Raw genomic sequence first — 23,659 nt, 5'->3', positions numbered from 1 at the left:
CTAATTAATCAGCTAACAGAAATAACAAACTAATGCACGTGCCTATCACATGCTGAGTTAAATACATATACAACTAAAAACTACATGCCGTTTCTATTATCTATTACTGTCGTTTCCTTTACAAACTGAAATTGAATCTCTAGAACAGGAACTTTGCTTCTTATCTGTGCTCTTGATTTTGCTCCTCTTAGTTCCATTACTTCCTTTAGCATCTTTACATTACTAATATAGATTTATCACAAACGGAGTGCATATTGCTATATATGCCGGAAGAAGAGAAAAAAGACGGGTAACAAAAGAGGTTGACAATGAAGCTAATACAAGGATACCATGATTTGAGTGATGAGATACAAGGAAAAGCCGAACTTCAATGAAGTTATGGGAAAAGAAACTCATGCGAGACAGTGAAACTAATGGTAAATAGGCAATGAATGAAAGAAAGATAGGAATATAAATACAAATCTACATAGGAATATTAAAAAAAAAAAAAAAAAATCTAATGTTAGTTGACTTTCTCATCAACATTACCCCACCATGACTTTCCCAGCATCTTCCGCTAAAGTAGAGTGTGACCCCACCATGACAATTTGAAAGCCTGTGCTAAAAGTCAACGTGATCCTTCCTCATTTATTTCCACTTATTAATATTATGCTACATTAATAATACCTTCACTCGATTTTACTTTTCCTACTTTCTTCCAAAAGATTAGCATTTAGCCATCTAGCAAAGAAGGGTTGCTTTGTGTTATTTTCTTGCCCTCTGTTATTATGATTGACAGCCAATCAGTCTGTGAATCTGAACTTCTCCCCTGATTTCTTAACAGTTGCTGCCTAATTTGTAGAATTGGCTTTCTTTTGGGGAGAGAGAGAGGACTGGTAAGATCTTTGATGCGATTATGCGTATGAAATTATTATTATTATTACTACTATTTGGTTTTAGATATTTATATGATTAGATGACTGTACATGTTTTTATTTTTTTAATCTAAGAAATTTGTAATTTTTAGGAGGAACTCTAATACATTTATATTCTCTGTTTATTTTAGCTATCTTTTTTGTCTAAATAATTCATTTATTGAAAAGAAAAAGTGACCTTTCTTCTATATACTTGATTCCCCAACTTGCTTACAATTTATTTTTTTAAATGGCAGAAAAATTGTTCTTTTTGAGGGTTAAACATTTTGACACAAAAAAACTGAAGAACCTTTCCATTTATTTTTGAGATGGAAAAGAATCATTTTGTAATGAAGATTTAATTTTTTTAATGAATCTATAAGAATATGTGATATTAAAGACATTTAAAATTACTTGTTATTCGTTATTTGATGGAATAAGATTTAATGTCGACTTTTAGTACCTTGAACATCTTTAGATTTATGAAGAATTAATTTTTTACTGTGAAATGAATCATTTCCATTTGAAAGCAAACAAATGTCGGCTGAGCATCATCGGCGTCGTAGCCCGCACCTCCCTCGGAAGAGGCCGGCGCATCGTCGGTGGACGTGGGAATGGAAACCATATATTTGTTTAACATCAATGCTAACCCTTAAGAGCATCTCCAGCAGATTTTCCAAATTTTTGTACTGTTGGGAGAATAAACAATGACATTTAGTTATTATCTACCCACTTTTTCAAATACACTTTCCAACAGATTATCTATCACATTATCTATCTCATTTAAATATTATTTCTTCATTCATTCTTTATTTTTTTTTTAACAACTACACATCTTCAAACATTTTTTTTATTCAATATCTGATTATTATAATAGAAAAAACATTTGAAGAATGAATAGTAGCCCATCAAATTTGATGAGCTACTGTTCATGAGCAAAAAAAAAAATCCAAGTATAGAGAAGTTGTAGGAGGCTAGTTTTATGGTCTTATTCTCTATTATAGACAATATTTTGCCTTTACATATATCATTGAAGATGCTCTAACATTGGGAAATTCTTAGCTAATCCGGGACTACAAAGTCAGCTTGCTGACCTTGTAATCCCAGCCAATAAGCTGATGCTACGGTAGAAAAAATAAACTACATCATCCTAACTGCCACATCAGCACAATAACCACTGATAATCCTAACGTCTGTTAACCTATAAAACGGAAAAAGCAAATTAAAAAAAAATTCAAAATTTTGGGGATGTGAATGGCGGGTCAGATTTGGGATTACATGTTTAATATGCTGCAAATTTCAGAATCCTCTCTCTTCATTTTCTCCCTTTTCTCTTCTCTTCAACTCTCTCTCTCTCTCTCTCTCTCTCCATTTTTTCTTCTATCCTGCTTTACCTCCTCCAAAATTGAAAATATCTGTTTCTTCTAACACACCTTTCTGTGGGGCAAACATGGCCAAATCTCCATGGTAGCAGCAGCCACTGAGTCCCACACCACCACCACCAGCGGTGCTTGATTGCTTTAAAATCTTTCTTTCTTTTTACTTCTATGTGTTTTTCCTTGTATTGGTACTTTTCTCCCTCTTTTTCATACATTCTCATATTGGTATGTTAGTTTTATCTACTTCACATTGGGCTAAGAAAGACAGCTGTAAGCTTGTCGTGCTCCTATCTCATTGCTATGTGTTCACTTTCAGGTTCTTCTATGATATATCATATCAAAACCGTGAATGACAATTGACAACAATCAAACTCTGAGAATTTTTTGTTTAATTTGCTTCTTTGCATTATATGATCAACCTGGACTCATTTTGTGCTGCCAGAGTGTGTTCTTGACAGTTTAAAAGACATTATGTCACTGATGTCTTATGGTTAAGGGTAATTGGTCCTCCCGACTTTTATTTCTCTTTCTGAATTGTAACCATTGCCTATGCCATTTAATCCAATGCCCACATATGCCGTAGCTCTTAGGCAAGTACCAAGGTTTTGACTGCTATGGAGGTAAATGATGTCTAGAAGCAGATATTTAGGACAATTTGGACATAAAAATCAGATTTACCCAGTTGCAAAACAGACCAAAATTTTGAGTAAAAGACGACAGATATATTATAACTAATATTCAGAAAACTATACAAGAGTTTGAGGGCCAGGAGGGTATTCCTCTAACCACACTTGTGGATCCTCATTGACTAGTGCATGCTTAGCTAATTCTGTAGCTGTGCAGTTTCACAAGATTTTGCATTGAAATTAAAATACATAGAAAGGTTACCACTTTTGTTTTCCTAAGCTTTTTTTCACATAGCACAATTGTGTGACTTGTGTCTTGCTTAGACTCCTTACCTATTAGTCAGTTTTTGTAACATTTGATGCTTCTAGATGTTATTGATTCTTTGACTACAAACATCGCTTTTCTCACATACACATTTTGCAGAACGGTCTGTGGCCTCTTATTATCTCTGCTTCAATTAGTGTGTTTCTCCTTCATTGAATCAGAGTCTATCAAGAAGTGTATGCTTTTCAGACCAGGTATGTACTTTTTCCTTTGCAGCTGTTATGTTGTAGTTTAGTTTCTTGCGTGGAATAAGATCTATGATTCTCATGTTAAACCAAATGTCTATCAAAAATTTCTACATGCTCAATTTCATATCAAATAATTGGGCCTTCTAACATACTTCTTGGGGATAATTGTCCTTCGCTCTTCACATGGTATGTTGTTCTCTCAAAGAAAATACCTATTGGAAATTCTTTAGGATGGGGGTATGTAAGCAACCAACTCTCCCCTTTTCCTATGGAGTATAATCTCAAATTGACAAATATTGATGGTCAGCTCCTTGAGGATCCAACAATTTATCGCAAACTCATTGGCTACCTAATGTATTTAGCAATCACTAGACCTGAAAAAATTTATACTATCAATATTCTTAGTCAATTCATGGCTAAGCCTCATAAACCTCATCTTGATGCTGCCAGTGACTGCCACTCGTCTTTGTTACCTCAAAGGTTCTCCAGCTCAAGGCATTTTATTGTGGAAATATCATCCCATTGTAACTCAGGTGGGCTAGTTGTCCTATGAGTCACCATTCTACCACCAGTTATGGCATTTATACTGGTGACCGCCCCATTTCTTGGAAAACCAAGAAACAACCACTATTTCTCATTCTTTCTTTAAATCCAAATATAGAGTCGTGCCATGGCTTGTTGTGAGTTGACTTGAGTGGCTTTCCTCATTGTAAGCCTACGGAACGTTACTGTGCAACAACTATGCAAATTCAGATTGTAGCCAATCTAGATTTTCATGGAAATAATAATCTAGCTCAAATGCCATCTCCTTTGTGAAAAATACAACAAGGTTATATTGAAACCACCTATATCCCCTCTAAACATCAGCGTGCAGATATTTTCACAAAGGCATTTGGCATATATCAATTTCAATTTTCACTTAAAAAATTGGCATCCTTAATGTAGGTGCTCCAACTTGAGGGGAAGTGTCAAGAATATTTCTAGAAAAAAATTCAAATTAATCTTAAGTTAGTTACAAAATCAAAACTGTAATTAAAATGTCATGAATAATTTTGATAACAACTCTAATCAATTTTAATTGTGAACAAACTCCAACACTTATGTGCTCCCTTATATCGTTAGAATTAATCATATAATGTTATTATGGAATCTACACCATACTTCCCTCCTATCAAATTCTTCATAGGGTTTGACTCCAATCAGTCAAGAGACAAAAAAAAGGGGTAATGAACTTTGGTGGTACATATGGGAGTATGACTTACAATTCCTGGATTTGTTTGTTGCCGAGTTCAAAATCATTAATTTTTAATTTCTCAGTGTCATGGCTTGTTTCATTCATCCTTATATTTTTCCATGTCAATTGTTCTTTTTTTCTTTTTCTTTTTTTCTAAAATTTTACCTTTAAAGAAATGTAATTATAACCATATTACTTATTTGACTGTTAATTTTTGTGTCAAGAATTAAAGAGCTATTAGTAACTACAAAACAAAATCTGGAGGTACATATTAACTCCATATCAAAAGTTGGGTACTAAAATGTATTTATCCTCTGTTTGTTTGTTTGTTATTCTACTCTCGCTTTTCCCGCAACACATGGCCAATATGCCTGATCTACATCTTGGGTGCATCTATCATGCAGGGTCTTTCCAATGGAGATATTAGCTTCGATTGTTGGAAACATTGTTCCTTCAGTAGGCGAATATTGGAATTATCACAAAGAGGCTGATCAACATGTGAAGAATCTGAAGAGAAAATGGGAATTACTAGAAGGCCGGAAGGATGACATAAAAAAAATATTGGATTCAGAACTTCGTCAAGGAAAGAAACCAAAGCAAGAAGTTAAACTTTGGCTTCAAAATGTAGAAACGATTAAGGGTGACATAGACATTGGACAAGAACCTGCCAGATGGATGTTTCTCTCACGAATGCGGAAGGGAGAATATGCTTTTAAGAAGACAAAAGAGGTGGAAGAACTTTATCTAGCGGGTGATTTCACTGATGGTTTTGTTCTTGATCTTCCTGAACGCATTGGTAAAATGATGCCACCATCAACCTTAGTGGGAGAAAGCACTGCTCAAAGAACCAAGAAAGAGATTTTAGCATGCATGTTAGATAATAACGTTGGAAAGATTGGTGTTTATGGCATGGGCGGCATTGGCAAAACGACTGTCATGAAAGAAGTTAACAATTTCTTATTAAATGAGTCAAACAAATTTGAAAGTGTAATTTGGGTGACTGTATCAAAGGAATTTGATCTTATCAAACTACAAAATGACATTGCCTGCAGGTTGAAATTAGAACTCCCAGAGTTTGAGGATGAAATAATAAGGGCAGCGGAGTTATACACAGCATTGAAAGATAGGAGGTATGCGCTAATCCTAGATGATTTGTGGGAAACATTTGCTCTTGAGAAAGTAGGAATTCCAGAGCCTACTTCAACAAATGGATGCAAAATAGTATTGACAACTCGAGATCTTGATGTTTGTCGAGGAATGAGTTATAAGAATATTAAAATGGAGTTACTTTCGAAAGAGGAGGCACAAGAGTTATTTTTGTATAAAATGGAATATGATGTGTTTAATACTCCATATTTGAAAGCAATTGCGGAAGATGTTCTTCAAACATGTGCTCGTTTGCCTCTTGCAATCGTCACGATAGCTGGAAGTTTCAAACGCTTAGTTCACGATTATGAGTGGAGAGATGCATTGGAACAGTTGAGGACATCCTTAAAGGGGTTTGACAATATAGAGAAGCAGGTGCATGAGGTGCTTAAATTCAGTTATGAAGGACTAAAAGAAGAGAAACTTAAACAGTGTCTCTTGCATTGTGCACTATACCCTGAAGACTTCAAGATTGACAAAAAGGAGTTGATAGAAGATTTGATTGATGAGAGAATTATTGAAAGAATGAAGAGTAGGCAAGCAGAGTATGATAGGGGCTATTCTATGCTGAATAAACTTGAAAATGCCAGCTTATTAGAAGGTGGAATTGGAATTATGAAGTTTGACCGTAAAGAGTTTGTGAAGATGCATGATTTGGTAAGAGACATGGTTCTCCTGGTTGCAAGTCCGGAATTTATGGTAGGTCACTTGGGATTGAAGGATTTTTCAGATGAAGGAAAATGGAGAGAGAATCTCGTAAAGGCTTCTTTAATGTACAACAAAATATCAAGAATTCCTTCTAATGTATCACCAATGTGTCCTAACCTTTCAACCTTGTTGCTGCATCATAACTCGTCATTAGGTGATGTCCCAGATTCTTTATTTGAGCATTTGCATGGGCTCAAGGTTCTTAATCTATCATATATTGGCATTGAATCTTTGCCGAATTCAGTCTTTAGCTTAAAGAATCTTACTACATTAAGGCTTAGACGGTGTATTAATTTAAAGCATGTGTCTTCATTAGCAAAGCTTACAACATTGAGGAAGTTAGACCTTTCGGTAATTCCAATTACCGAAGTACCTGGTTTAGAAATGTTGGTCAACTTGACATACCTCAATCTGGACGCATGGAATCTAAAAATCATGCCACTTGGGATTTTACCTAAACTTTCTCATCTCCAGTATCTTAGATTTTCTTGCAAAGTAACAGTGAAAGGAGAGGAGATAGAAAGGTTGAAGAAATTGGAGAATGTTTGGGTCCGTTTTGATGACTTGTACGAGTTCTGTAGTTTTATAAGATCCTTAGAGAAAAGGCGACTCGCATGTTACCAAATTCAAGTGGGAGAGTCAGAGGAAGACAGGCATCGGGATATTCAAGACGTAGGAAAAGGTGTAATTTTACAAAAGTGCAATTTAGGAAGAGGAGGTGAGTCCCTTGTGCTACCAGAAGACGTGCAATACCTAGAAATTGTAGAATGTCACGATTTAACAAGTCTATGTGATGTTCCATCTTTGAAGTACGTACGGGAATTGAAGAAAATAATTCTTAGAAATTGCAAAGGAATAGAGCACGTTCTTTCTTCTTCTTCTGTTACCGATTCTCTTCAGACTCTCGAGATTTTAGAGCTTTGGGGTTTGGATAACTTACGCGGGCTGTTTAGGAAAGAGAGAACTGCATCAGCACGGGTCCCACCTAACACCTTTTCCCGTCTCCAAACGATTGCCCTGGACAGATGTCCGAATATAAAGAAGTTGCTTCCACCTGGATTGCTGCTACACCTGCGCAACCTGGATGAGATTTATGTCTACGCATGTGGAGTAGAGGAAATAATAGGAGAAGCAAGTGATGAATTTGAAGAAGAAGAAGAAAAAGAGGAGGAAGGAATGGACACTACCAAAATCACTCTACCCAATTTGAGGCTTTTAGAATTGTGGGAACTACCGGGACTGAAGACCATCTGTAGTAGCAGTAAAGTAATAGTTTGTGATTCCCTTGAAACTATTCAGATGTATAAATGTCCGAAGGTGAAGAGACTCCCTCTCTCTCTGCCCCTTCTTAATGGACAACTATCTCCTCCCCCTTCTCTTAAAGAGATTGAAGCAGATAAAGAATGGTGGGAGTCGTTGGACTGTCAGGACACTAAGAATGTCCTTCAACCCTTTTTCCGTTTACGTCAATTCTAAGCATGGGTATGTCTCTCTCTTCACTCTCACATTTTTCATTTTTCTTTTTATAGGTTTTTTTTTTACTATCATCTAATATATCTTTTTTTAAATTCCCTTTTGGATTGGACCAACCAGCTATTAATCACATCTTCCCGGTAAGCAAGTCCATGGGCATAGATGTATATACGCTTTATATTACTTGTAAAAAAAAAAATTCATGAATGGTTTCTTTTCCTGTTTTGTCTGATATAGGATATGCGGCCAATGGTCTGTCCCAAGTTGAAGCTGCTGATATCAGATGTTCCAGTGGTGTGTGCAAGCGAAGATATATTCACTCTTAAATGTGATTTTATTACTTCTGTTCTTATTTGCTAATTTATTACAAACTCTGTTGTGTTATGATTGTGTGTTCCTTTTTCACTAAGTGCCACAATCTTCTTTAATAATGGATCCTCTGCCTAAGTTGTTTTGATACTCACATTCTGTTTCTGTTTTCCACATCCACTGTTATCTTCTTCTTCTTTCTCTCCTAGGCTTTTTTTTTTATTTAAAATAATTATGTGTACATTTTGTTCCTAATAAATCTTTAACTGCTAAATTTGGTGAAGATGCTTGGTCCAAATAGTAGAATATCTTGTAAAGTTGCTTTTACAGCAATCATAGCTAGAATGATCTAATTTGTGAATTTTTATTGTGGAATGCCAAATCTTGGATTTCTCTATCATTGGAAAAATCTGGTATATACCTTGTGAATAATGTATAAAATTGGAGCACATCTTGTCAATTTCCATTGTAACTATGCCTATCTATGTGCTCTATATGTGATTTAATAACTTGCGAACAAGTGTGCTTATGATGTAAGCATCTTTTGATCATCAATTATGCATACTTTTTTGCTTCATGTTTCTCGCTTTTTATGGGGTTAATCAACATGACAAGTCATGGGTGATCCACTGACTTTTTAGCTTCATGTTTTCACTTTTCTGAGGTTGACTTTAGAAGTCTTGGATGATCCACAATCTTCCCCTGGCCTCTAAAATCTTTGTGTGTTGATAACCATCATTGCTTTTGGCTGATTAAATGTCATTGAATTTATATTTATTTTCATTCCTTTTCCTTCTTTCTTGTCCTTTCCTGCTATATTCTCAATTCCTCCCTTGAATACAACTTAGTTCATGAATGATATCGAATTTGGTTTCATCACTAGTTAATAGGTGTAAAATCATTCTCAAAACTACCATTGTAATCTAATGCAGATGTTTGGCATTTTACAATGTGGATATTTGATTATTGCCATAAATAAATGTCATATGAATTTAGTTCAAGGTTTAAATGAACAATTCATTACTCAACCTAAGAGACAAAACAAATGGATCTTAAATTAATCAAAACACAACTTGACCAGTCCAGAATCTGAATCAGTACATGGCAAAAGATGAAGCCCTGTTTAAGATCAGCCATTTGCCACTAACTTGCATGCTCCCTCTTTTATTGTCTTGTGACACTGTTACACTTAATTTATTAAAATTTTTAATTACATATAAACATAACATATGCATATACACATTTGTATGTACGTATCTATCTAGAGTATGTGTAAATATTAAATGGTTAAAAGTATTAGAAGGATTATAAGTATGTTAGATTTTAGGTTGCTGCAATTTATAAATTCTCTTGGGAATCATAGGACTTCTGGTTATGTATTTGTCTAAGCATACTGAAAAGATTGTCCATTCTTTTTTTGTTTTTAGGTTATAACTTATAAGAAGAATTGTGTTATATGTTCATTACATTTGAACTCATGTATTGTACATAGATGCTATTTTTCACTAGAGTCATTCTCACTCTTGAAATATTAGATTTTTGTACTGTCAATTTGGAAATGGCGGAATGGTGGTCTATTTGGTTTGAAAAGAAGGGATATATCAGTGTCACCTCATTTGAAACCTCTAGCACTGTTCATTACAATAATATAAGTTGAACTATTTTAAATAATTTATAAATTTTGTAGAAAAGGTGAAAGGGGAAAGGATTAAAAATTGCCTTTAGGTTAGTAAATTTTGTGCTTTACTTGATGATTCTTTTAAGAGTTTCAACCCAAAGTTGATATATACATTTAAAACTTCAACCCGGAATGGATGGCGACCACTCCACCAACAAGATTTTCATACTCAACCTTCTGAAACCCTGCAGCTGCTATCATTGAGGCAAATGTCTCCTGCGTTCATCAATAATGATAATTATAATGGATATACCAGCATAATCCAAATAAAAAGCATAGCAACTCTTCTCAAATTATATATTTTCGTCAAGGTACATACAAGTAGGTTCTATACGTTTTACTAGGAACTATAATTCTTGAAAGCCCTTGTTCGTATAGGCTTTTTTCTCAAAAATAGCTCATCATCAGACATTATTTTTTACACATAAGAAGTTCAAAAAACGCTCAGGCACAATGCATATGTAGGTACCTCTATTTTTGCTCCTATATAAAATACCGCCATGCAATGATATGTGAACAAATGCAATCAAGATGGCTTAAGCTTTTAGCTTCTAGTTTTTATAAACAGCTTTTTAAAACCTCACTTTTTCTTGCTTTTTCCTCACTTTTTCAAGGTACAAGTACACTTTTAGCAAAAAGTTTTCAGCAAAAAGCAAAATAAGTTGTTCCCAAACGTACACTTAAAAGCATGCATTTGGCTCCAAGCAAGTGCTAGAAGCAACAATGAAGGTGCATATAATACTCCCAAATTCATCTAAATATTCTTAGTCAATAAATTTCCTCCCATTACTAAACAGTAGAAGATTCCATTTGGGGTAAAAAAAGGATTCTTATTTAACTTGCTGCTACATGATAATAAGTCGGAAATTGGGACCAGAACTTATGAGATAATATCATCAATGACTTTCAAACAATGTTCCTTGAATTCCACATTCGTTTTGTGTATAGCATTAAATTCATCCTCTCCTCTTGAAGGGTACAAGATGTCAATGCAAGCAACCCACTTTATTCAATTTTTTTTTTTCCAATAACACTTTGTACACTCACACAGAGCCACTTTGAGTTAGTTGAAAGAACAGGTTTTAGGGAAATAAATAATCCAATATTAAAAAAGAAGAAAAAAAAACTCCCTTTGTTTTTGGCTTATAGTTGCTACCTAGCACCCAATGCATAGACAGCCTCAATTGTATTGGTACCACTAAATTTCAATCAAACTGTAAACAAAGGATAGTGGAATATAGTATAAGACAGCACAACCTGGGAGGGAAAACGGCGAATACTCTCAACTAAGTACTGATATGAATTTCGATCACCTGCAACTAGCTCTCCCACAGCTGGAATGACAGAAAACGAGTAATAATCATACCTGCATGAGCAGTACTAAATTAAGGCAAAAGTGCAAAATATCAAACAAAATATAAAAGAGAGAGAGGGGGGGGGGGGGGGAACTAGGTTCCAGTAAGGATGGATCTATCATCCACAAAACTGTAGATGAGTTTTTTTTTTTTAAATTATGAGTGAAAAAAGCTGCAGAAGAGTAATGACACTAAAACTTGTTCTTTATAAAACATGAACATAATTTTCTCCAATGTGCGATATCTTTTTTTTTTTTTGGCTGAATAAATATACTCCAATGTGAGATATCTGTCATAAAAAAAGGGAATGGCACTAATCTTTGTTCTTCATTTGAAATAGAAAACATGTTATTGGGAGTATGAAACATGAAAACCCAACAAGGCGAGTTTAAGGGTGTTAGCAATTTAAGTTGGCCACTGGAAAAATCCATGAAAATCTCCAAGGATCCTGGTCAGGTTGATTTCAAGATTATCAAAATTTCATGACAGCAGGATAACTTCAAGGGATAAGTTCATTGAATTTAAGATAAAGGCTCATGTGGCAAACTCCTACACAATTGTGTTAGTGCTTGCACAATGATGTTGATGATAAATAATTTTTCCTTTTCGTTTTTCCCAAGTGGTGTGATGTTGATACTAATGAGAACTAAATACAAGTTTTAGAATAGCTACCAATAAAGTTTATCAGATACAAGTTTTGTAATCAGTAAAAGGTGTTTATCAGATACTCACAATTCCTTAAAGACAGGAACTTCCACATGGCTCAATTCAAGGCATAGGAATCTTCCTCCCTGTTTGAGTACCCTGATAAATAAAGTCATAAGAGCTAGCATACCAAATAAATACCAGAACGATGAGCTTCCTTTATAGCAGTGTGTTTGGTTGAGCTTATTTTCATTGACTTATTCTGTTTAAAAAGAAAGCTGAGCAAGTGGAGGTGTAACCAAAAAAAGTAAGGCTTTAAAAAACTGTGCATAAGTTGGCAGATGAATAAGCAGACATTTTAAGCTAAAACAAACATACGCTGCACACTTTCATTGAAAGATGCCATTTAATCTTAGTTTTGATGCAGAAAAAATGTCTACTTAGCTTCATACATCATTAAATATTTCAATCACTTTTCATAGCAATCACAAATTTCCTTCTGATATTAGGGTCTGATTCTTGCTCTCTACCTCTGTTTTGCTATGCATATTGGTTATTTAGGTATAAGAAAACATTCGTAGAAGATCAGCTCCAGTGACAAGTGACAATTATCTGATCTAGCCTGTGCTTTTCCCCCCTCTTTTTTTATTTTTTACTTTTTTTTATTTGATAATAACATATGCTTTTCTTTAATATAATCCAAAGAGCATATGTCCAAACATTAGTTTCTTTACCAAGTTAAACTGCACCGCGCAGTTCACACTTCAGACCGGTTAATTGAGTAAGTAACAAGCAATCTCACTTGTGCTTAGAATACCACACGCAAATGATTGAAAAATAATAATTAAATGATGGTCATTTCATCTCTTAATCCATGATAAGACAAGCACTTTAACACCAATGAGCTTTAGCTCAAATGGCACCTTCCTTTGTAAGAGCAAGGTGAGGGTGAGGTGTATTCAAAACCCACTAGGTGCATGTGTAACTCACCAATCAACAACGAAAATAAGACAAGCACTTTAATAAGTTTATATTAATATAAAAATCAAGAACATAATCAATCCCTATGAGGTAATTTAAAGTCATGACTCATGATGAATATCAAAAAGCTTTATTTAAAATAAAATAAAAAACAAAAAACTGTCCAAATAAAGGGAATTAAACCTTATTTAAATTAGATTATAAACTAGTTTGACATGAAGAAACATTATTGTGTATCCATACTATATATTACAGGCAGTCATGGTCAACAACCATGCTAAGGTGTAAGCTTACCTATAAGCTTCAGCAAGAACTTTCTCTATGTGTGTAACATTCCTAATCCCAAATACAATTGTGTAACCATCCAATGAATTATCTTTGAATTTCAAGGCTTCGGCATCCCCCTCCACCCATATTAGGGATTTGTCTTCACCAAGACCTAAAAATTTAGGAGAAAATGTTCATTCCTAATTAGAAATGCAATATTTCTGATACAAATTTCATACGCAACCCTCTGCACATAACACATAATTTGTCTAATGTTAACTCCTTTTATTTTACCTCTCTCCATGGCTCGCTTTTTACCAACATTTAACATGTTTGGGTTGATGTCACATACGATTATCTGAGTTTTTTCGTGTAAATTATCTTCGAGAACATCTTGTGTTGCTCTGCGTTTGACACTATTTAAGGTTTCCAGGATCCGGAAAGCTACATCCCCTGCAAAACTTCAAATTCAAGATCAACAAATTCTATTCATTATAAGAATTTAAGACAATAAATCTGGATTGCACAGTAGAAAATAAATTCAATTTTTGAACAAGATAAGGATTCTTATATGGTAGCAATTTTCATGCTATAGTTTTCCGGCAGAAAAATAAATCAAATTTACAAAGATTATATCCAGAGCTCAGAAATTGAACAGCCTTTGGACCTTTCAAAAGACAAACTTTCTTCTACAATGTAACTTCAACTGCTCTACGATGAAGCATCTGTGGCCACAGATTATTAAAGTTTTTTGCTTGGCAACCTGGATGGATGGTATGATTATAAATGTCGCAATCTGAGGAAAAGCACAGTTAAAATTAGGGCTCCATGTAATTGCTTATATAACACCGTTTGACCTAGAAAACACTTGATGTGAGACTTAGCACACACGCACATATTTATCCAGTCCAATCCACAATCTGGACTGTCACCATAAAGTATAAAAGCATTGGTAGTATGAAGTCTCCAACAAATTGCAGTTGGACAAGGAGGAAAATTATGAAATTGAGAAATAAGGCAATACTGTAGTCAAACACGCTTGATTGGGGACAATAAACCAGCTATTTCTGAATGACATTGGAAAATAATTTATAGAAGGTCCTGCTATTCCCAACCTAAGTAGCAACATAGAAGGAATAGGTAACTCCTTCCTGGTGTTGTTTATGATGAAGCTCTTTAGGTTTGGCACATAATTGAAAGTAGCGTTACCATTGAAGTGATGAAACCTGTTTGATTTGAAAAATGGTGATGGGAAATCCTCAAATCAAAAACGCTTAGCAGAGCATACAAGAGAAAAGTCCTCAAGTTCTTAGGAATGCATGGTTTGGATAGGGTTAGGGATACCAAGACAAAGTTTTATACAATGATCCGCTCTAAAAGGTAATTGCAGAAACAAGATTTGGTAATGGAAAATGGGATAAGGAATAACTCTCTCTCATCAAAGACTTAGCAAAACGTATGTGCTGGATGTGGATTATGGTGTACTGATATGTTTATGACAATGGATACTGCAGAAACAGGGGCTTTCTTGATGCTTGGTAAATTGATGTTAAGTATAAGCTGCAAAGTTGGTGGGACACAGAGCTATCAGATGAAAGACTATAGCTTTCTAGGTTTTTTTTTTTGAGGGAAATTATGTACAAGTGAGGCAGATTCAAGGTAAGTTTATTTATTAAGTTTTGAGTAGTGTTACAATTTTGTTGGCTGGGTCTTCCTTGTTGATCTTTTTGGTTTTCTTCTTTCCTTTTCAATCAAATACTTTTTAATTTTAACAACAATTTTTTTCTTGAATAACTGTCTCAGTGTCAGAACTATTCCAATTGTCAACTGTTCCTATTTTTCATCCAAAAACTGACCCCCCAAAAAAAAAAGGCAAAAATATCCCTTGCCCCAAATCCCTCCTCTCCCTTCTCAACCTTGACCTAATTCAAGAGGTCAACAAGTCGAGCTTTTGAGTCAACCCAACAAGGTCTTGGCTGTGAACTTCATGCTCCAAATACAGATCCTATCAGACAAAACTTTAATCGTGGTTGAAAAGGCTCTCCAGTTGGCCAAGTAACTGAATCTTGAATTCGTTACTTTTTTTGCAAATGATGATGCCAATGGATTTGGTCACAAGCTTTTGGATGGCTTGTCTTAGAGAGGGAAAGGGGAAGAGGGCTGGAAAGGGAAGGTGGGATTTGGAACAAGGGTACTAACATATATTATTATTTTCTATCAATTTGTATGGAAAATGTGATATTGTAATTTTGTGTAGATTTCTAAAAGATAGGGAGGCAAAGTGAAAATCCACCAAACCATAAAGAGGTAATTTGTAACTGACCATTTACTCTGTCTCTGTCTCTCTCTCTCTCTCTCTCTCTCTCTAAGTCTAAGGTTTCCCTCTCATTTTTTACATTATTGTTGGCTTCTTTTTCCAGCACTTCTAGTGTTCTCCAGATTTTCATCCCATTCATAACCAAATCTTAGATATAATCATTGCACATTTTATGCTGACCTGTCCCACCAGCAACATCAAGATGCTTCATCCCAGGAAATGGATTCAGTTTGGAGACCAGTCTGCAATTTTGACAAGAAAAGATGCAACAGCATGAAGGCAAGAGTAATAGATTGTGAATACAAAATGAAGCCATGCTTGCACTATCGAGTTGTTACCTGTCCTTCCATAATCTATGTAATCCAACACTCATGATATCATTCATGAGATCATAACTTGAAGCAACACTGCTGAAGACGTTACCAACCAAGCGACTTTTTTCTTCTTCATGTACTTCTTTAAATCCTGAAAAGATGCAACGAATAAAGGACTAATGAATTTTACTACTGGATACCTACAATTATTCTTTCTGAATTCTGCTAGCATTTAAACCATATAGTCTTAAGGAATGTTTATTTACTTCTTAATGTTATTCTATAATATATCGTTTTTCTCCAATCCTTATAACAAAATGTGTGTAGTGCCTGTATACACAAACTCTTTTTTTTTTTTTTTAATAATAAATAATGGATTTGTATTAAAAGAGAAACCAAGTACACCGGGGGTGTACATGAAAAACAGTACATCAAACACTAAAATTACAAAGATCAAGCATTTATAAAAAAAATAGAACAAGGAAAAAGATTATAGGGCAAACTCCCCTCCAGCAAGGTGTGAAAAAGGAGAGATTTAAGATCCAAAATAGACTGTATACACAAACAAATTATAATCAAAAGATTAATAACCTATGTCATGAGGTTGCCTCAAGAGTAAAACATGTGACATAATGCCTTTACATTTCACCAAAAAAGAAAGAAACAATAAAAAATATATATTTTGGAAAATGTGATGAAAAATTGGTTAACAACTAGGGCATTAAACAAGCTAAGCCAAGTTGAATTCAAAAATTAAAAGTTCAAGATTGTTTAGTTAATTTTATTTTGAACATGAACAAAGCTTGAGCTTATCACTAAAATAGATTACATGTTCAAGCTTGATTCATTATCCTGTCAAACAAGCCCAAGCTTGTTCACAAGTTACTTGATTAACTTTTTTTCTTTTTCAATATATAGTAACACTACAAGTAAAACTTTTTACTCCACAAGTCTATACTAATAATTTTTTTTGGTATGCAGTAGTATTTAGTTAAAAAAAAAACATATATATATATATATTACTTCATGTTCACGATAATGAATATGAAGTTAACAACAAAATTTTAATTGAGATTATATTATTTGACTAATTAGGTAGAATGATTTTCGTTTATTATCATATAAAAATTATATTTGCCAACTTTGTATTGTTAAAATTATATATAATTTTTACTACAAGATGGTTTATATCATCAATAAATTAAAAATATTATTCGAAATCTTTTGAACTTATTTACAAATGTACACAATTCAAACTCAAGTGTTGTTGAGTATATTTTTATACATGTACACATATAAATATATAATATTGTGTATACTTAAAAATTAAATCAAGCCTCATATTCATGAGCTTGTTCACAAACACATTATTATGTTTAAACTAGTCTTGTTTTAATAGTCAAGCCTAGATTAGGCTTGAGCTTGGTTCATTTGTTGAATAAACGGTCATAAATAAGACGTAATCTAAGCCAAACCCGAGTTGTTCATAAACAGCTCGGTTCATTTACAGTCTTATTAACAACCACACACTCGCATACATTACTAATCAAAAGATTAATGCCCCATGACTACCTCAAGAGTAAAAAATGCACCTTTAAATGCCTTTATATTTCACCAAAAAAAAAATGAAAGAACCTTTTTGAAAAATATATATATATAATATATTTTGGCAAATGTTAAGAAGAACGGACACACGTTAATAATCAAAAGACTAATGTCCCATGTCTTGGGGGGTGCCTCAAGAGTAAAACATGCGGCATTATGTTTTATATTTCACTAAAAAAAAAAATGTTATGAAGAATTAGTTAACAACCAATAAATCTGCATGGCTCCATATAGATAATCTGTAATCTTAATAGAAGACTAATCTTCTGCTTTTAAGTCTCATTGTTTTCATTCCAAGTTCTAATCAACAAAGGCATTTAACAATAAAAGTTCAAATAAAAATGTTAGTTCCAACAGTAAAACAATTTTCTCAGCATTGGAAGGAAGTATTCAAGAATAAGGTCACCTCACTATTCTGAAAAAATCCGTTTCACTGAGGGAAAAGAGAATATGTGATCCATATATCTATTTTCTGAATAGAAAAATCAGACACATACACCGCATGAAAATATGAGAGAGAGAGAGAGAGAGAGAGAGAGAGAGAGAGAGAAGGACAAACCAAAACTGGTGGCATGTGAATGCAGTTGAGAAGTAGAAGAGAACCTGGGCAACAGTTTACTCCCTAATTTCCTGGTCACCATTCTCAAGGCCATGGCTGTTAACATGAGGAAAAGAAAACAGATGAAGAAGAGTCAAATTGCAATCAGATGTGCATTCAGATATTAAAACAACAATTTTTTTTTCTCCTGATTTTTCCATTTATGCAGTCAATAAGAGCACGTAATTGAAGTATTAAGACTTAACAAAATTACTGAGGACGTTGTTTGACTGCGATAAACTAAATATATTAAACACAGATAAAAGCATTTTTTTGGTTGGTGCAAAATATATTATGTAGCATGTCATTCCTGTTTCATGAGAACGTCTAAATCAGCAAAATGAACTCATATAAACATAACAAAACAACCATATGCACCAAACACAAGAAAACCTTGACACACTGAGCAAACCAATAAAAACATAAATAATTAGTAGTAAGAGAACATGCATATATAAAAAATAATGATAATAATAACAAAAATCCCATTAGGCCTAGTAAAATATTATCATGTTTTTTTTATTAAATAAAAAAAAAAAACCCTAAGAAGAAAGCAATTAACATTGCAAAATGTACAGTTTTACCAGCTAAGGTGAGACTTAAAGGCTTAAAACCAGGTTCTAGCAGCCTATTGATTTGGAGGCTATGGATCACAAATTTGAAGCATCTATGAATCCCATCTCAAGTTTGACATACATAAAATTTTTTTGATAGTTCAAAAGTTACAATAGGAGAGGAGGAGATTTGAACCTTGGATGTCTCCATTGAAAACATCAGGAGATGTGTTAATTGGGCTACAAGGCTTGGCAAATTTAACGTACATATAATTATAATTACAGAGCATGTGAAAGAAATTATTTCACACAATTAATATTTGTGCATGAATGTGGTTCATCCCACACCTTTTAAAATGGATTAAAAAAAAATGATATTTAGGGATCTATGAGATCAAGACACCATAGGAATACCAAGTTTTTGAAGGTTTACATCCAAAAAATGAGAAAAGAAAAGAAGGGGGGGGGGGGGGGGGAAGTTGTGTTTGGCAGCATTGAACATGTGAAGCTAAAGTTCAAATGCAAAATCCACAATATCATATATTCACTTTTGGTAAATGCATTTCGAATTCCAAGCTTAGGTTGCAACTTAATAATTTCTATGTACCATTATAATGCCAACACAATATAACTCGCCTTTTGCCCCTGAATTTCATGCTCCAAAATATGCTAATAACTCATTTTTCTCCCTTCTCTTATAGGCAAGTTACACAAGCACTCATTGGATTTTGAACCCATGATCAACCCATTCTTGTTGTGATGCCCAAATTGATTGGATATTGATTGAATGTGTGTTGTGTGGGTATGTGATGAGATCCATGTCAAGCATATATTGGGTTGATCTGGGCCTTGTTAACAAACAAAGAACCTCAATTGTGAATAGAGTCATAGATTAGTCCTTTTATATGGCAAGCCCTATTCCTTGGGTCGTAACACTTGTATCGTGGAAGCGACATTTGAGCCATAAGCAATAGCTCATTGGCATGCTAATAACTCTATTTTCACTGTTCCGTACATTCAATTCAAAATTTAAAATTTTCACTCTCATATTTACAGAACAATTACAGTTCAAAAATGATCCTTTGGCAAATAGCAGTAGAAATTGTGGTTTATTTCCACGTAGCACAATACTGTGCCTCAATCACTCAATGAACATATATTAATGTCAAAAGCTCTACAATAACAAATTAACCAAGCGGTGCAAAAAAAAAAAAATAGAAATTTAAGCAACAAACCACAAATACTGTTATCGAACTAGTATAAATGACATGAAAATGGTCATTCTTAGTTACGAAGAAACAAAGGGTAGGAGTGAAATTGGAGCGGAAAATCAGAGGCAAATGAAAGGTCAAAGGAGTGGTGGTAAAGTAAATCATACCTTGAGCAATTTTTAAGGTATGAATGCTGTGGTGGCCGAGGGCGAGAGGAGAAGCGTTTGGTTTTGGTGACGATGATGGAATTTCGGTGAATAGTGATCACAAGAAGAGAAAGTAACAGAGGAGGGAGGAATTTGGCGCCTTGCTGCCGATTCGATTAGACAGGGGGTTTAATGTTTTTTTTTTTTTTTTATTTGTTCAACTTATAGCGTCTTAGCCATAGCTCTTTCACCGTCGCCCCTTTCCCGCGATAGTCAGTTCATAAGTATAAATTGGGATGAAGTACAATGATTGAGGCTTAAGTCTTTAAGGCTCTGTTTGGGTGTTCATAAGAAAAATGATCATAATGGAATGAAAAAGAATTGAATGTATTTAGGCTCCGTTTGGGAGTTCATAAGGGAAGTGAATGAAATGGAATAGAATGATCATAAGAAAATGGAAAGAAATTGAATATATTTAAGTAAGGGGAAGGAATGGAATGTAATGGAATTAAGTAACTTTGATTGGATGTTTTAAAATAAAGGAATGGAAATGAATGAAAATGAATGGAAGGTAAGTAATCTTGTTTGGGAGTAACATGAAGGGAATGGAATGAAATCATTTTATGACAATATTAAGATTAAACCCCTATTTTAAAATAAAGGGTTGAATATATAGGGCTATTTTGAGAGTTTTAGTAAAAAATTCATTAAATCTAATTTCATTCTCTCTCATTTCTCCTAATTTCGGGGGAATGAAAATTTGAGGTTTTAAGGGAATAGGGAGGAATGCGTGTTCTCTCATACCCATTCCATTCTCTCCCACTTAAACTCCCAAACAATTGAATGGATTTTCCATTCCCTCCATTAAAACTCCTAAATAAAGAAAGGGAAGAATATTATAAAATTATTCTTTTTGTTCTTTTCCATCCATTCTATTCTCTCCTCCCAAACGAGGCCTAAGTAGAGAAAATAATAGAATGGAATGGAATGGAATTAAGTAACCTTGATTAGGTGTCTTAAAATAAATAAATGGAAAAGAATGAAAATGAATGAAATGTAAGTAATCTTGTTTGGGAGTAACACGGAGGGAATTGAATGGAATCATTTTATGACAATATTACTATTAGACCCCTATTTTAAAATAAATGGTTGAATATATAAGGGTATTTTTGAAGTTTTAGAAAAAAATTCATTAATTATAATTTCATTCCCTTTCATTCATTCCAATTTCAAGGGGAATGAAAATTTGAGGTTTTAAGAGAATAGAGAGGAATGAGTGTTCCCTCCTACTTATTCCATTCCCTCTCACTTAAACTCTCAAATAAGGGAACGGACATTCCATTTCCTCAATTAAAACTCTCAAACAAGGGAAGGGAATTGAAGAATATTCTAAAATTATTCTTTTCATTTCTTTTCATTCCATTCTCTCTTCCCAAACGAGGCCTCATTCGGGTCAAGGCGCAAAGCCGGCTCGAGCCGTAGGAACTTTTGCTAAAATAATGAAGGAACCAACACCCCAAGAGGGAGCTTCATATACATATACATATACACTTAGATTAGACTATAGTAGAAATTCTATCTTGTATATAATAATAAAAAAAAAAAACAATAGCTCTTTATGATCAGACTAAAACACCAATAAATTTTTAGCATAAAGAAATTAAACCCCATATCTCTAATTTTCTTTTTTCAGTTGATTAAATTACTTCTTTTTTTCTTTTCTTTTTTTCATTTCAATCATTTTAACTTTCATTCATTTCTAATAATATAATAATTTATCCTCCACTTCCCGCCAATGTGAACAGTAAAGTCCACCAAAGTGTCTAGATTGAAAACCGGGATTTTTTTTTAAGTAACTATAAAATCTAAACTATTTTATTAATTAGCAACGTTTTCAAACTATTTAGGTATCTAACAATTCGAGTCTCATAGACTCGATTTTACTGTAGCAAATCGAGTTTTAAAGACTTAATTTTTTATTAGGTGCGTAGCTGACGTGGACAAAAAAAATCCACGTGGAACTCGAGTCTCTAAGACTCGAGTTCCCCAACCAGAAAATGCAAAAAATGCAGAAACTAGAAAATGCAGCAACGAAACCAGAAAATGTGCAGCAACCCAGAAACCCGAAAAATGCAAAGCAACCCAAAAACCAAAATTCGTAGTAACCCAAACCAAAAAATTCAACACGTACCCACACGAAAAACTCTACAAAGAACCCAGAAACCAAAATTGCAGAACCCAAACCAAAATTCAACACGTACCCACGCGAAAAACTCTACAAAGAACCTTAAAAGAAAACTCAACACGACCCACACAAAAGCGTACCAACCAAAAAAAAAAAAAAAAACCCGCTTAATCAACCCAGAAAACACTAACGGTACCCAGAAAACACAAAACCACAACAAAATATTCCATCCGAGACGAACCCGGAAAAAACAGAAAACAAATCAAGAGATAAACCAATGCGCTCCGTACGAAATCGTGATTATTGGGTTTCGCCGTCGCCGCCGCTCCAGTGGAGGAGAAGAACGCGTTGATTTGTTTTGGGTTTTGTATTTGGTTTTGTTCATGGGTTTTGGGTTTGGGATTTTCAGAAATAGGTTTGGATTTTGAGAAATGGGTTTGGGATTTTGAGAAAAATGGGTTTGGGATTTTTGGAGGCTTGGCAGAAGGGAAGAAGATGTGAACAAGACCTGAAATGGAGAAAGAAGGGAAGAAGAGAACGGGACCTGAAATGGAGAAAAAAAAAAAAAAAGAACCAAGGGAGAAGATGATGAACAAAATGAAATCGAGTCCTCAGGACTCAATTTCTATTTGACAGAACTCGAGTCCAATGGACTCGAGTTCTATGTCTACGTGGACCACCTTTCCACATCAGCCACCAACGATGTTGAAATCGACTTCAAAGCAGTCGATTTAGCATTCGAAAATCGAGTCCTTTGAACTCGATTTGTTATATACCAAATTAGTTTCAAACCTTAGCTAACTAATAATATAGTTTGGTTTTTATAGTTATTTAAAAAATTTTCTCTTGAAAACCTATTAAAATAAAATAAAAATAATTGAAACTGAAAATAATAAAATAAAATGACTAAATTGAAACAATATTTTCAAAACATTTCCCCTACTATAGGGCCCTTGGCATAGTGTGTACGCATTTTAAATATTTGTATACATATACTTAAAATATATTTTTAAATATAATTAGATTTGAATTTATGGTATAAAAGATGACAACTTCTCCCCACCCTATTTTGACCCATTTCATCTCACTTTGTCCTGCAAAAGTAGTAGGGTGGGAATAAGGCAAGGTTTTTTCCTTGCACTCTAGGGCGGAATAAGGATGGCTTTAGTCTTTGTATTACTAAGTAGTTTTATGCATGAATATTCAAATTTTTTTTTTTGTTTTATGGTGATAGTTTCTTGATAAATGCTTTGGATAATATTATTCAATTTTTATTAAAAATTAGTTTGATTTGATATAATAAATATAATTATAATTTCAAGAATATTAAATTAATGAAACATTTATAAAAAAAGTGTAATAGGTGTGAGGTAGGGTATGGCAACTTCACATGAAGTAAAGTTTGTAGGGCAGGGTGGGGTGAGGATGGGGCAAGACAATTTGCCTCGCCATATGGAACAGGACAGGGTAAGTCAAAACCACGAGGGGCAGGGGTGAAGACTCCATCTTTGGCCTTGCTCCG

General features: G+C 34.1%; 2 protein-coding genes across 6 annotated transcripts; one reads left to right on the top strand and one right to left on the bottom strand.

Annotated features, from left to right (window-relative positions):
- Positions 1 to 711: 711 nt before the first annotated feature.
- Positions 712 to 8,455, top strand: LOC142638600 (disease resistance protein At4g27190-like). Of its 3 annotated transcripts, none has more exons than XM_075812640.1 (5): positions 712 to 875; positions 3,323 to 3,417; positions 5,050 to 7,981; positions 8,093 to 8,112; positions 8,210 to 8,455. In XM_075812640.1, the coding sequence occupies exon 3, from the start codon at positions 5,060 to 5,062 to the stop codon at positions 7,973 to 7,975; it is 2,916 nt and encodes a 971-aa protein (XP_075668755.1). In that variant the 5' UTR covers positions 712 to 875; positions 3,323 to 3,417; positions 5,050 to 5,059; the 3' UTR covers positions 7,976 to 7,981; positions 8,093 to 8,112; positions 8,210 to 8,455. The 3 variants fall into 3 exon arrangements, with proteins under 3 accessions (XP_075668755.1, XP_075668756.1, XP_075668757.1); XM_075812641.1 differs by lacking the exon at positions 712 to 875 and adding an exon at positions 2,250 to 2,769; XM_075812642.1 differs by lacking the exons at positions 712 to 875; positions 8,093 to 8,112 and having other exon boundaries at positions 2,250 to 3,417.
- Positions 8,456 to 9,712: 1,257 nt separating this feature from the next.
- Positions 9,713 to 19,980, bottom strand: LOC142638698 (2-methoxy-6-polyprenyl-1,4-benzoquinol methylase, mitochondrial-like). 3 transcript variants are annotated; one of them, XM_075812760.1, is made up of 9 exons: positions 19,974 to 19,980; positions 18,003 to 18,098; positions 15,863 to 15,989; positions 15,705 to 15,766; positions 13,502 to 13,660; positions 13,235 to 13,379; positions 12,047 to 12,118; positions 11,217 to 11,325; positions 9,717 to 10,175 (listed from the first exon to the last, which is right to left on the bottom strand). In XM_075812760.1, the coding sequence occupies exons 2-9, from the start codon at positions 18,094 to 18,096 to the stop codon at positions 10,074 to 10,076; spliced, it is 870 nt and encodes a 289-aa protein (XP_075668875.1). In that variant the 5' UTR covers positions 18,097 to 18,098; positions 19,974 to 19,980; the 3' UTR covers positions 9,717 to 10,073. The 3 variants fall into 3 exon arrangements, with proteins under 3 accessions (XP_075668876.1, XP_075668875.1, XP_075668874.1); XM_075812761.1 differs by lacking the exon at positions 19,974 to 19,980 and having other exon boundaries at positions 9,713 to 10,175; positions 11,273 to 11,325; positions 18,003 to 19,959; XM_075812759.1 differs by lacking the exon at positions 19,974 to 19,980 and having other exon boundaries at positions 18,003 to 19,958.
- Between the last annotated feature and the right edge of the window lie 3,679 nt (positions 19,981 to 23,659).

The sequence above is a fragment of the Castanea sativa genome, chromosome 6, assembly GCF_040712315.1.
Source record: "Castanea sativa cultivar Marrone di Chiusa Pesio chromosome 6, ASM4071231v1".
NCBI classification, from domain to species: Eukaryota; Viridiplantae; Streptophyta; class Magnoliopsida; order Fagales; family Fagaceae; genus Castanea; species Castanea sativa.
This window is presented reverse-complemented; position numbering and strand designations above follow the sequence as displayed.